Source organism: Ammospiza caudacuta, chromosome 1 (assembly GCF_027887145.1).
Source record: "Ammospiza caudacuta isolate bAmmCau1 chromosome 1, bAmmCau1.pri, whole genome shotgun sequence".
Lineage (NCBI taxonomy): Eukaryota > Metazoa > Chordata > Aves > Passeriformes > Passerellidae > Ammospiza > Ammospiza caudacuta.
Genome location: NC_080593.1, coordinates 141,881,977 through 141,895,914, shown reverse-complemented (window position 1 = coordinate 141,895,914; position 13,938 = coordinate 141,881,977). Strand labels below are relative to the sequence as shown.

The window sequence follows — 13,938 nt, the reverse complement described above, 5'->3', positions numbered from 1 at the left end:
TGTTTTTCCAAAAAACATCAAGATGCCTTGGAGAATACTGTGTACAACCAGCAGCTTCTTCCAATCTTTTAAATCTCTTAAGAAGGCATTAACTTTGCCTAGCTGCCCCAGCTGAGAAGGCTGAGACTGATTCTGAAGACAACATATATCCTGCATTAGAGGCTGGGTGTAGCCTCTGCTGTCTTCCTTGATTACTCTGTGGAGCACCTGTGCTCACCTCCAGCCTCTAAACCAAGTTAAGCTTGATGGTTCACTTCAGCTAACAGTCCTATGGAATTTTTGACAAAAAAAAAAGTCTTGTTTCAAATGTTCAAAGCAGTAATTCCCTCTTCATAGTGCAGTTGCTTGACTAAGAACAAGCTATCAATTTATTGACAGAACAATTCTCTCCCCTCCCCATGGGAGACATTTTCTTCTTAAGCTAAGTAGAAATGGAAAGAAATTACACTGGACAGGAGCTCTCTGCCAACTCAGTGCATCATGAGAATTCTGACTTCCCTTGGCCTTGCTCTATCCACTGTAGCATAGATAACAGTGTGATCTGTAATTCCCCCAAATCCTGCTGACTTTTGCAGTAAGAAATTCCATGGGCAATACTCACCATTGGGCCAGGAGGTCCTTGTGGGCCTGTGGGTCCATCCTTGCCAGGAAAGCCCTATAAAATATAAATAAATGCAATTTCACCAGCTTTTTATATGTACTTCATGAATCTGTTCTGTTTAATCTAGAAAAAACTTTTTTACTTTTGTTCTTTGGTTTTGTTTTGCTTTGTTGTTGTGTTTTTTGTTTTTTTTCTAAATTAATACCTGTTGGTAGTGGTCTCTTACAAACAAATTTCCTTCTTTGCCCTGGGGAGGGTTTATTTCTGAAAAAGAGGCTTACCAAGATTAAAACAAAAAAACCCCAAACAAACAAACAAAAAACAGCTAGTCACACAAATTTTTTTTTTAAGAAAAAACAATACAAAATTCTTCATACTGGCAATTTTAACTTCTGAGTGAATTTCACTTAGAACACTTCTGTAGGGAAATGAGGGTTTTTGCTGTCAAACCTCTCTACCACAAGGTCACATTTCTACATCTGTTCTCAGTGGCTGCAAGCATTCCCAGTGCCACTGATGAGGTGCTGAAAGATGGCAAAGGAGAGAGGATCTCTGTGCCCAGCAGTGCTGCTCATGGGCTCCAGCCATCCCCGAGCCCTGCCTCGGGAAGCAGTGGGAATGCTCATGTGGTTTCCATCAGGAACGTGCCTCAGAGCTTCCAGAAACAGCAGCCAAAAACTAAAGATAACTTGGAAACTGGAAAGCAAGTACATCACAGAAAAAAAGACTGACCAGATGTAGAGGAAAATACACTATTAATAAAGTGTTCTTTACTTCATATAAGATAATTTGATTAATGCAAATTAACCAATATGTGCATTTTGTATCCACATGCTAAAAAGCTTGGGTTTCTGACCAGCCTGATGATTAAACAATTCTTTAATTACCATACAGCCTGAATAGGAGATATATAGTTTTCCCTTTGGCTCAAGACCAATTTGAAAGGTGGTTTATGCTAGAAGGTATTTGGTTTATTGCTGAAATGTTTGAAAACGTTTATGGTGACACACACAGTAAAGAACATTCCAGGCCTCAGTATCTCATGGAGCTTCAGAAGAAAAGTGTACAACTTTTTTGGTTTGTATTTTTTTTCCAAATCATTGTTTCTGACATGGTTTTAGTAATGAATATAACATATACTACTAGTTTTATGCTTTGCACAGTTTGGAAACTATTATTCAAATCTGCAATCATATGGCATAAAACATGGCTGGGGAATAATATTATCTGCCATATACCTGGAAAGGTTTTTTAAAAGCTCTAGTGGATGGGTGTTTTGATGATAAAATAAGCCACACAGTCAACTCCCATTATGTTATCTAGGTATCCTTAGACTTGATAAGGAAGCACCTTCATATTCCACAGTGTAGCCAGATGAAGCTGACACCTTCATATTTATGTTTCACTTTTTAAAGCAAAGATGTAAAACCTCTATTTTTGCTCAGTTTCAAAGCAGGATGAAAACGCATTTGACCCTTTTAAGGGCTTAATTTAACTAGGAGGAGGGAAATATAGTGCTTTCCACTGACTTCTAGGGTCTAGTGTGGAGTCAGACAAGCTTCTGAAGAAAAAGAAAATCGTATGTCTTTCTCTTCTCCCACCCCAGTCAGAGAGCAGAATTAACAGTATGATCAGCAGTACATTTTCTTGGAATATATTTCACAATTTCCTTCTTCGGAGCAGTGCTCTTACTCCTGGCTGCTCAGTAATCACCTCTTGTCTGTTTTCCTAGGGTTTATTTCTCTTGGCATTGTGTCTGTATTGCCCACAAAAGATCACCTCCTACTTCATTTGCTAGATGTGAAAATTGCTATATATAAATCAAATAGAAGCCTGGTTCAAGAAAGAGTATGGCAATACCAATTCTCTCATGCTGGCAAAAGACTAAAGATATTTGTTTGTGCTGCCAGCAGCATTTGAATATGATGTTACTCAGACCACCTGATGGCCAGAATGGATCTGACACTCATTCTGAACTTTTGAGCTGAGAGCAGAGATTAGAAGTACAGGAAATTGGCAGGAAGAGTGGGAATTTATTTCTTCTGGCTCCTTCTCCCATAATTTTTAGTGTATGTAATGTAGAAGAAAATAGAGCACAGTGAGAATTCACAAAGTTGTATTCTGAGTACTGAAGCCTTGTAGATACTATTTAATCTCCCATTTATTGAATTCTCCTCTTTGCCTAACCACCTCTAATCCAAGGGGAATGACTGGAGGAATAACATAGCTCTGTCACATCCAGAACAGAAATGACTCTGCACAAAGCCACTGATTGCCTCCCATGGAACTGCATGTCCAAGAACAGGATAGGACAGATTTTGATGTGACCTAGAATGTAGGTCTTAAAATCAAGGTTTATATCACTTTGGAAAGTTAAATTAAGACATATTTTGCTAATGGCATGAAAAAAATTTCTAGAGAAAGAGACAGAAATTTTAGAAGGGATTTTATTTGCCTAAATACAAATGGCATCGCTGGTAAAATCTCAAGGGTGCTGAAATCATTACTGCTGCTGACCTCATTATAAACTCTTGAGCTTTCTGTAGCCTGGGATTTGTTTGAGGCAACTTGTGGAGAGGTGACTTTTCAAGCAGGGCTAGATACCAGCAAAAACTTCACTGAAGCTACTGAGCCAGGCTTGAAAAACTTTCATGTAGATCCTTTTAAAAACCCGTACAGCCTGGGACACATGACTGCCAATTCAAGATCTGTCTGTCAACATGAAATGCTTGGGACTGTTGGTGGAGAAACAGGATCTGCTCTCTTTACTAAAACTCCCCTATATTGTTAGCTGCAAATATGGGACAGCAAGAAAGGACACTGAACAACCACAGCTACAGCCACACAACAAAAATAAGTCATTTTACATTTATAAAATCTTTTCTGACACTCTGGAAGCAGATGAGAGAGGAGGGGACTGTTCCTCATGTGTAGTCTGAGATGAAGATTTAAACAAGTTACCAGACAGGTATAAAATATTGTCATGCATATTCTGAATATTTGCTTTATTATCAGAAAAAACCATTTTTACTCTCATTTAACTTTCCCAAAGTATTTTTATTACATCTCATTCTTCTTCATAAGGAGGGTATGTCATTATGAAAATGACCTTTTTATGAATTAACATAACTGACAGGGAAGACGTTCTATTTCTTTCTAAAACCCAAGAAAAAGCAAATGAATCAAGGACTAAAAACCAAATTCAGAAATACAAAAAAGAAATTTTACAGATTAAATTATGAATTACAACATAAGAAAGGAAAATTAAACGCTTTCCTCAACTGATTTCAAAAAGAAAATCAGAAAGCATGAACACTAGAAATCAAAACAAAAAGAAGGGGAAACAAACTGTAAAAGTGAAAGGATTCCAATTTTAAGATACTGAAGGAAAAAGAATCTCCATTCATTCACTTCATTAATCTAATATCACATTATACCCAGTTCAAAGTTCTCAGAGATCTCCCAATAAATATCACCCCTATGCTTACCACCATTAAAATCAGTGTGATTTAACAACCTGCCTAAGTACTCCATAGCACTACTACCACTATAATTAAAATACTTAGAGATCAATAAATACTAAAGGGGAAGGGATGACTAAGCTAAGAAAAACACAGAAAATCTCAGTTCTAGTAGTATAATACTTGCAAAACAGTTTGGCATCTTGGCTAACAGGAGGAAACCCAACAAAAGGAACATGATACAAAAAAGCAATTTACTTCTCAGGAATTTTCCAGTTCCCCTTTGCTGATGCAGTTATGCCCTTCAGAATTATCTCTTTTTTAAGTGCTGGGTCTTCAAAGAGACTGCGGTGAAATAATTGGTTTGGATCTTTGCCCATTAAAAGCAATTTCATGTTGTCATAACTTCACAGGAATCAAATGAGTTACAACACCATAAAATCAGTATAGCATAATTATTTGTTGCCAGAGAAATAATTACAGTTGGACAACATCGCAGAGGGGTCTCACAGAGACAATACCAGGCTAACAGAACTAATTTTATGAGCTCTGGGCTGTTTATTCAACTCCCGTGATTAATAGCAGAGAAGAAAGAGAACACACAAATAGGGCATTATTACTCTATCTATAAAAACAGGCAATTTATGTAATTGCTCTACCTTTTTATAGACAACAGTGGGGTATTCTACAGAATAAACAGCATATGACTGTTCCAGGCTGTATCAAAAGCCTTTGCTGCACTAATCTTCCTCAGCTTTCCTCTGGAATACCATCCTGGCAACAACCTGGCGACTCCCACATGTGGGGGGACTAGAGCACTTCTGAACTGGTGGCTGGATCAAGGCATGGCTGAGGGCATCCTCTGCTAAATATGAGGTCAGCTACAGAATAAAATCAAAACACAGAGTTCTTTTCTCCTTGAACTGCAGGCGTCCCTCATGATGAGGAATGCAGGGGGAGGAGGCACGCAGAGCTCACTTGGACAATGTTTAGCACCATCTCAACTTGTCCAGGACCAAGACCAGACAGAACATGGCAAAAACCCAAATGTTCACCAGGGTCCAGGTCTCTATTAACCTGGCATGAAAGTTGGGCAATTTACAGGGAAATATTCCAATGCAGCCAAAAAGAAGACATAAAAACACATAAAACCATAATGCATCACAGTATTATAAAGTAGGGGAAAAAAATGCATTGACTTACATATTTCAATACAATTTAATTGAAAATTAGAAGGCTATTCCTCCAATTAGATTATTCATCTGATGATAATATTGCACAAATCTTTATTTTAGTAAAATGCCTTTCTTTTCTTGATTTTTAGAGAAAAAACCCCCATTTATCTATTTCCCAAATTCTACAGTAATGTCAGTGGAATTACTTCTAGACATATGTTTATGCCAATGTTTAAATTCATAATAGTGAATTCAGATAGATGTTTTGCTACAGCGTTTGGGTGTTTTTATAACAAGGTAAGAAAATCAAAGAATTCCCAGATTTCTCTGAAGTTCAAGTTACATTAACATTTCCAAAAAAAGGATCATAAATATGTAAATCTTGCTCAAATGAAACTGAAAAGTTATATTTCATAATGAACTTCTGCTGTAGACAGAAATCTAGTACTATGCTAACAATAACTTTCCAGACTGACTAATAATGAAACAGAAGTCTCCCCAAGGAGACAAGGAAGAGGAGTTATAGGCTTAACTGCACAAATAAAAATGAATTTTCTTTTACTGGCTCCTAGACAGACTGTAAATATCTGCAGTTGTTTCACCAGGAGCAGAATAAGGTTGACTAAATTTTGGTATTATATATTTTTCACCTTTTTTCATGTTTCTGCAGGTATCATTCTACATTCAATGTTTAATTTCCTTGTAGTTGTCTCTGTTTCATTACTTAGCTAGAAAGCAAATTTAGATCATTGCCTTGGATTATATACTAATTATACACCATTTAACAACCATTTAATTATAAATATATAAGCCAAGAGATTAATTGGCAATGCTGAACACAAGTGAAATCTACTTCTACCAAATGCACAAAGCACAGGCATCGTGCAGGGGTCCCATCAAACATCTGAACCCTCAGCAGCAGACAGAAGGACATCCACCCTATTGGCACAGAGAGATATCTCCAGAAAGGACAGAGGTGCCATTCATTATAATAAATCAGCCATGCTGGGAAACATTTCCATTATGGAATGGGAACAAAACGCATGTAAAACTCATTTTAGCTTACCCTTTGACCTTGAGCTCCATCTCTTCCTGGTGAACCTGAGGCTCCTGGGACTCCCTAAGCATTACAAAAGGAGAGAAAATTATGAGATCAAATTAACAGAATCCAACTATTTTTGAGTGAAACTGTATGACATGTTTTGGATAAATGGAACTAGGAAGCTCAATAATGGGTGGCACCATAGAAGAGATTCAGTAAAGAAGGTATTTCTGTGAAATGAGAGATGAGTAAACACACATCATTAAAATGCAGAGGTGTTGAGTCTACAGAGACAAAATTTCAGCATTAAACAAGAAAGTAACCAGCTCTTCAGGCCCAAGTGAATCAGCTGCTGCACGACAACATGCCCTGGATTCCTCCTCTTTCTAAATCCCTGCTCAAATTCACCCCAACAATACATTTCTCAGCAGTTTGTAAAATGTGCCCTAAACTCACAATCATGTCAACTCAACATTCAAACTTAGTCAGTGACAGGGTATACAATAGGGAATACCTGCAGGCCAGGGAAACCAAGATCTCCCTTCTCTCCCTTTTCACCTGGTGGCCCCTGCAAATAAACAATCACACATAGTAAACAAAATACATGGTTACTTTTCTGTTTTTAATAGTTCCCTTCAGCTTCTTAAAAAAAGCAAAAAACAACAAAGGAAACCAGTGAGAAAACAAACTATGTTTCTTTCTGAAAGCAAACATACAGACTCTTATTTGCAAAAATGCAAATGTAGAAGTTATAAACATTTTTAAAAAACTCTAATTTTAAAAGGTTTCATAAGTAACCTGATAAAACTATAGCCATTTTGCTACAAAAAAAAGGTAGTGATTTTCTTTTTCCCTTTAAAGAAACTGACTTCACTTCAGGCCTCAGTAGTATCTCCAATAATGGTGAAAAAATGGGTTTACTGTGGAAACTGGGCATGTTTCTATGGTATATATGCATGAGAAGAATATACTTTTCTAAATAATAAATAAATGTTACTTTTTATAAAAAATCAATTTCTCTATGAAGTAACTGCTTTTATTATTAAAGTATTCTTATTATTCTGTAAGACAGCACAATCAAGAATATACAGCTTTGGTTAACCATTATATTTTTCATTAGTATCATATAGGCTGGAAAAGGATGAAATTTTATTATAATGTAGTAGATTTGGAAAAAAAACTAGCAGAAAATAATATATGGATTATTACTTTTCTAGACTTGTCTGTACCCATCCACTGGAGAGGTGTATGAAACAAGATAAGTGCTACTGATTCATTATTCTAACTATGTTTATTTATTATGAAATTCTGTGATTTATTTCACAACAGCCTTGCAAATCCAGGCTTAATCACTTCCTCTGATGATAGATTTCATTATGTAATGAATAGTATTGCTTAATTTTGGCAGAGAATATGGTGTTCTTGCTTGGGTACACCTTTCAAGTCAGAACTGATCTGCAATGAGCACTACAGCCAGAAAAAGAGGAAATATTAACATTTTGATCAACTGCCATGTCACAACCCCCACTGCAATTTACTTTCCCTTGACTCCAGGCCTGGATGCTAATACCCAGGTCATATTCAACCTGCAATCAAATACTTTCAGATGACTAAAAATTCTGTTCAAAATAGAAAACCAGAAATTCTGGCATTGAGCCCACATTCACTGGAGGTCATACCCACATCTGTGATTTCACCTCAAATACTGAAATTCAGATTCTGATCACAACACCAAAAGCTATTTCAGTCTAGTCTAAGCTATTTGCTGTTTAAAAGATCATAGAAAAATGCCTATTGATTTTTTAAGTCTCACTGGAAGCCCTTGAATAGAAAGTCCACTGGGTCCTTGTGGTCCGGGAGGTCCCTGTGGTCCAGGAACACCAATTTCACCTCGAGGTCCATCTGGTCCCTAAAGTAGCACAGGACATAAGTTAAACTCTTATCATATGGACAAAGGCAGCTTCTGTTTGAAGAACTAAATGCCAATAGACTCAAAGACATTTGAAATATGAGTTAAGATATTTGAGCAGTTAGGGTTTAATTTAAAACTGTCTGGTTTCTTTATAAACACACACACAAAAAAGAATTATTTATTCCATGAAAATAGCATTCTGAATTTTATATCCTTTATCAAGGAACAAATAGGACAAGTAATTGTTTTGGAAAGAGCTACAGTAAATGCCAGTGACATTTCACTATGCTTTTTCCTCGAAAAAGCCAGAGACAACCTGGAATTCATTTCAAGGTTTCCATGCAGCAGAAATAAACCAAGAACCCATGCATCTGTCAATTGTAGAGTGCTTTAAAAAGTACCTTTGGACCTGGATCACCACGATGACCTTTGGCACCTCTGACACCTGGACCACCCTGTAAAGCACAAGCACAGGACTCACTGAAAACCAAAACTCTCAAACAGAAACGAAATCCAGAGAAGCCCAAACAGATTCTTCCTGTTCCTGAATCAGCATTCAAGAATCAGTAAATATCCTGTCAATATTCTTCCACTGGAGTAATTAAACCGGGAACATGCTGAAGTGTGGCCATGCACAGGAACAGATTTAAACACAGATGTGACTTGTTAGAGCCAAGAATGCACACTACGTAAGAATGAAAATAACACTGAAAGCTATGATATGGATGGAAATGTGGTCATGGGTTCCCTTCCAGTTGCTGCAACCTCCTGCACATCTGTCTGTTCTCACCAAAATCACATAGTTAAAGGCTGAGTTCCCAGAAAGGCCAAGAGCATTCTGGCCTTTATCAGATACAGCGTGGCCAGCAGGACCACGGCCCCTGTACTCAGCACTGGTGAGGCCACACCCCAAGTGCTGTGTCCAGTTCTGGGCCCCTCACTACCAGAATGACACTGAGGGGCTGGAGCACATCCAGAGAAGGGCAACAGAGCTGGGGAATGGTCTGGAGCACAAGTCTGATGAGGAGCAGCTGAGGGAGCTGGGGGTATTTAGCCTGGGGAAAAGGAGGCTCACGGGGGACCTCATCACTTTACATCCCCCTGAAGGAGGCTGTAGCCAGGTCAGGCTCTACTGCCAGGTAACAGCCACAGGATGAGAGGAAGTGGCCCCAAGTTGAACTGTGGAAGGTTTCCATTGGATATTATAAAAAATTTATTCACAGAAAGGGTTGTCAAGCTTTAGAACAGGCTGCCTAGGGACATGATGGAGTCACCATCCCTAGAGCTGTTAAAAAACATGTAGATGTGGCACTTGGGGACGTGGTTTAGTTACAGACTTGGCAGTACTGCATTAACAGCTGGACTCAATCATCTTGAAGGTCTTTTCCAACATAAACAGTTATATAATTCTGTCATTCTAATGTCTTAGGGACAGTTTTCAGCAAGGACAACTCCAGACCCTACTAGATCTACACCATGGTTTAATTTAGAGCTATTGCTAGATAAAATGCTCTTATGGACATTCTTCTCTTTTTGCTTTCTTCAGCAATACCTACATCCGCTCATCATTTATTAACCAACTTTTGCCTTCTTTATTAGTATAATCTGAGACACTGGAGTACCATATATCTGTGGATGGCTGCCATGAATGTGTTTTGCAACAGCATCTACATGTGCTTTCTGTTCTAGGACAGCATAAATAACTTCTTTTTCACATCAGTTTCCCTCTTCCCCCATCTGAGTATATTGCCTAATCTTTTGGAATATGAGCTTTACAGGTATTCTGCCTATCATTGTACTCATAAAGGACCTTGTACAACCAGACACCACAGCTGAATAGAACTCTTTAGGGGCTACAGTAAGTACTTACAACAACAACAGCAGTTAAAGCGATAAGAATAGAAAATATGCCTATATGCAGTATCTATGAGACTTTAAATAGGAGAAATAACAGAAATGTCTGGAAATCCCAGAGTACTGTTGCCCTTCAATGAAGGTGTCATGGCATGGTCTTCACATATGATCACAGAACAATTTTCCATTACCTCTCCTAGCTCCCTCGGGCTTCTTTCTTCCATCCCACATCTCCATGGCCACAACTCATTCCACCATGACCAGCTCTGACCCTAAAACCTCATCCCACGCTCTCCATGGAACCAAATTCCAATTGCCAGTTGCAAAATTCCAGATACTCCTATTGCTGCATTCCAATCTGCTCTCCTTTCTCCTTCCACTACCTTACTCTGAGATTAAAAATTCCTCAGCACAATGACTGCAACTTTTTAACATAAACACAATCACAGTTTTCCCCCATTGTGTTCTCATAAATTGATTGTATTTTTACTAAGAATATATACTTAAAATTAGCCTGATGGTGAGCTATTAAATTATGTGCTTTTGAATTCATGCTGAAGTTGGCACACTTGTCCATGTTGGACAAGTGGTGGTATACTTGTTCATGTCCAACCCAGCAACCTTGCTTGGTAAAAGCACAACTTCCAGAAGAGCATTTATTTAAGATGAAAACATCAGAAGAGGCCCCTCATTTTTTTCATAGACTTATTTTGGTGGTTATTCCCCAGCACTACTAAGCCTGTGTGATCAGTTTCAGGTTTTTGGGGGTTTTGGGCTTTTTTTCTGGCCAAAAATTCTTGTTATGCCTTCCCTTCTTTTGAATGACTTCTTATTAGCCAGTGCTTTCTCCCATTACTACATAACAGTAGATTATGTCTTGATAATCTACTGTTATCAAGACATCTCCTTGTCACCATCATATTTTCTGGAAAAATCCCCTTGCCCAGGATCCTTCTCCTGGGAAGCTGCGAAGCCTCAGAGAAAAAGGAAAACAATATTATCTCATTTGATTCTCCTGTGTTTTGCTGCTTTGGAATGTAGTTGGAGATGGTTTACCAACAGGTGATTGTTTCATTGGTTTCATGTGAATTGTTTTCACTTAATGGCCAATCATAGCCAAGCTGTGTTGAGGCTCTGGAAGAGTCACGAGTTTGTTATTAGTGTGTTTTAGCAGACTTACTTCTGTAAGTATCCTTTCTCTACGCTTTAGTATAGTTTAGTATAGAATTCTTTAATATAATATAGCATCTTAAAATATTAAATTAGCTTTCTAAGAGCATGGAGCCAGATGCATCATTCCTTCCTTCATCTGGGAACCCCACAAATACAAGACCTCCTAATTTCTTTTTAACAGCACTGAAAGCTTTTGTTTTTGGCAATTAAACTTGTCCAATTCTTCAACAATTCTGTCTCCTTCACCTTCTTCAATTCTGCAGCATTCCTTTCAAATGCAGGCATTAGTTTTAAATGATATCTCATTTTTACTTTGTGTGAGGAACTTCAGACAGCAGGATCAAATTCTGCCAAAAATGAAGCCATGAAAACAGTATCCCATGATGAAAATTGCCAGATAATCCTAACTCTAAACAACACTTTGTCTTACCTGAAGTGATGCATTTTCTAAAAAGTTAAAAATTCTTTCTAGAGTTACTGTCCAAAACAAATGGAAGCATTTTATTTGGAGTGTTTTTAGCCTAATGTCTAAAACTGGCTACATGGTAGGATCCTGATCTCTTAAACAGAAGAATCCTTGGCTTGGAGAAAAGTCACATGACATTTTAATAACTTGGAGCTCTCCTGACCAGACATAGCACATATGACTTTCTGACTTTTGGTTGGCGCAGAGATGAACAGTGACTTTATTCTTTTTGCTCTGCTTTTTTCATAGGCCCTGAAATATTTTTTTCTTTTTTTTTTTCTTTTTTTTGCAGAGCTCTACCATCTAACTGTCTGGCAAAAAAGCATCACTTATAACAGGCTGAGCTCCAGAATCACATATTTCCCTGCCTTGGCAGTGATTTTTCTGCTTGATTTTAAGCTTCCTCTTGCCTGGCACTATGCTATTCAAAACATGGTTAATTCTAAATGTAATATATAGAAGCACATTATTTTACTACTGGGTTAAGCCTTAGCAATTCCTGATCCATATATCTTTTGAACTATAATAATAGACATCCAGTCTAATAATTTTCAAACATTTTTCATTTTACTGTGAAATGTGGTCAAACTACTCAATTTAAACGACATTTTTATGTGATTTATCCCATTTTTTACAGAACAAAAACCAGATGCTAAAATGTGGAAATTAAAACTTTCATCCATACTTGTTTAATAACCTATATTCAAATAGGAGAACAGAATAATTTCTCCTTGTTCAAGATGCAGCTCTTAAGTGAATTTCCTCTTGAATTTCTTTCCAGCTTTTTGTAGAGCTTGAAGAACAGTTCTTGCAGAAAGACTACCCTCTGAGTTGTCAGGAGGATTAATGTCTGCTAGGACCTACTATCTGAAGGCCTTATGTGCAAGTCAATTTTGTTGTTAAACATGCATCTCATGTAATTTGTGCACTTTAACACCAAAAAAATTTTCCCTCACTTTCTTCCCTGGCTCTTTAATTTAAAAACATGCCCTTGGTGCATCTGGGACAAAGCATGAGCCAAGAAATATGCAGTTCAAACTTTTCACAAGAGAGCCTCATCTCAGACTCACTCAGCAAGCAGCCCTAAGATACCAATCATATTTATCTAGTTGTAACAGAAAAAAATCCATGACCATTCAACAGATCTCCAAGTCAAGATTCTTGTTAAACCAAATCAATAATGGACCATCACAGAGCCTTTCTAAATTGATAAAAATCAGCCTTGGGATGCAAGATTGAGTTCTCAAAACTTAGTGGGCCTGAATCTCCAATGTCTGGTCTGATTGTCTGAGTTTCCACAAGTCAATAAAGAGAAAGGAGATTTATTCCATCTAAAATACTACACTGACACAGAGGGAAAGTTAAATAACTGTTTTCTGCAAGAGACTATCTAGTTCTACACAAGGAACTTAGACACACACTTACTTAACACCTACACAGCAAACGCTTAATGATTGCCATCAAAATGACACCACTAAGCAAATGTAAAACTTGTAACAATGTACATTTCATCATTCACTGGAAAGTTTAAACAAAAATTAAATTCAGCTTTCCACAAAGGCAGATTATTTCATTATTTCTTCCCTTCACAGCTCTTGGATACCTCTCTGCCTTTAAGAACTCTCAGAAGAACCTGTACTTCCAGTTCTACTTTCCAATAAATATTTTACTTAGGTAGGGTTTTTAAGACAGAAAAGTCTTCTTTCATCACATACTACACAAGTGGCATTGTCATGTTCCATATCTTTAATTGATAAGAATTCTGTAAACTGTGCATTTCAGAAATCTTAATTCCAAACTATACTTAATACACATCTGCTAGAGCAGACAGAGAGGTGATTAAAAATTGGAAAATAAATGGCAGTACCTATGAGGTATCTAATGCTACAGACAGATGAAAGGGTTCCAGGTCTAAAGAATACACCCACTGCTTCAGCATAATCCTTCTTTATATAATTCATAGCATCTTCATTATAAACTGAATAGAATTTTATCTCTTTACCAGTACTTGTAAGTGTAATTTAACCTTATTAGTTATACAATGGCAGTATATTCACAGTATAAAACAATAAAGGTGGCCGGTGACTATTTGGTACAGCTCACTACAAAGCTGAATAAAACCTTACCGGTGGTCCAGGAGGTCCAAGGGGACCCTTGTTGGCTTCTGAACAGGAACAAGCATGAGGAAGGGCAGGGCAATTTTCCTCATCTCTCTGTGAAAAGGTTAAGACAGGAGAAGAATGATGTGCAGAAC

General features: G+C 37.5%; 1 protein-coding gene across 1 annotated transcript in view; it reads right to left on the bottom strand.

Moving 5' to 3' along the window:
* Positions 1–13,938, bottom strand: part of COL14A1 (collagen type XIV alpha 1 chain) — a 113,797-nt gene that overhangs the window by 14,419 nt on the left and 85,440 nt on the right. Inside the window, exons 36-41 of the mRNA XM_058819564.1 lie at positions 13,811–13,897; positions 8,593–8,646; positions 8,093–8,188; positions 6,794–6,847; positions 6,304–6,357; positions 602–655 (exon numbers count right to left, since the gene is read on the bottom strand). Coding sequence (XP_058675547.1) covers positions 602–655; positions 6,304–6,357; positions 6,794–6,847; positions 8,093–8,188; positions 8,593–8,646; positions 13,811–13,897 — 399 coding nt within the window. The remainder of the gene's footprint in view (positions 1–601; positions 656–6,303; positions 6,358–6,793; positions 6,848–8,092; positions 8,189–8,592; positions 8,647–13,810; positions 13,898–13,938) is intronic.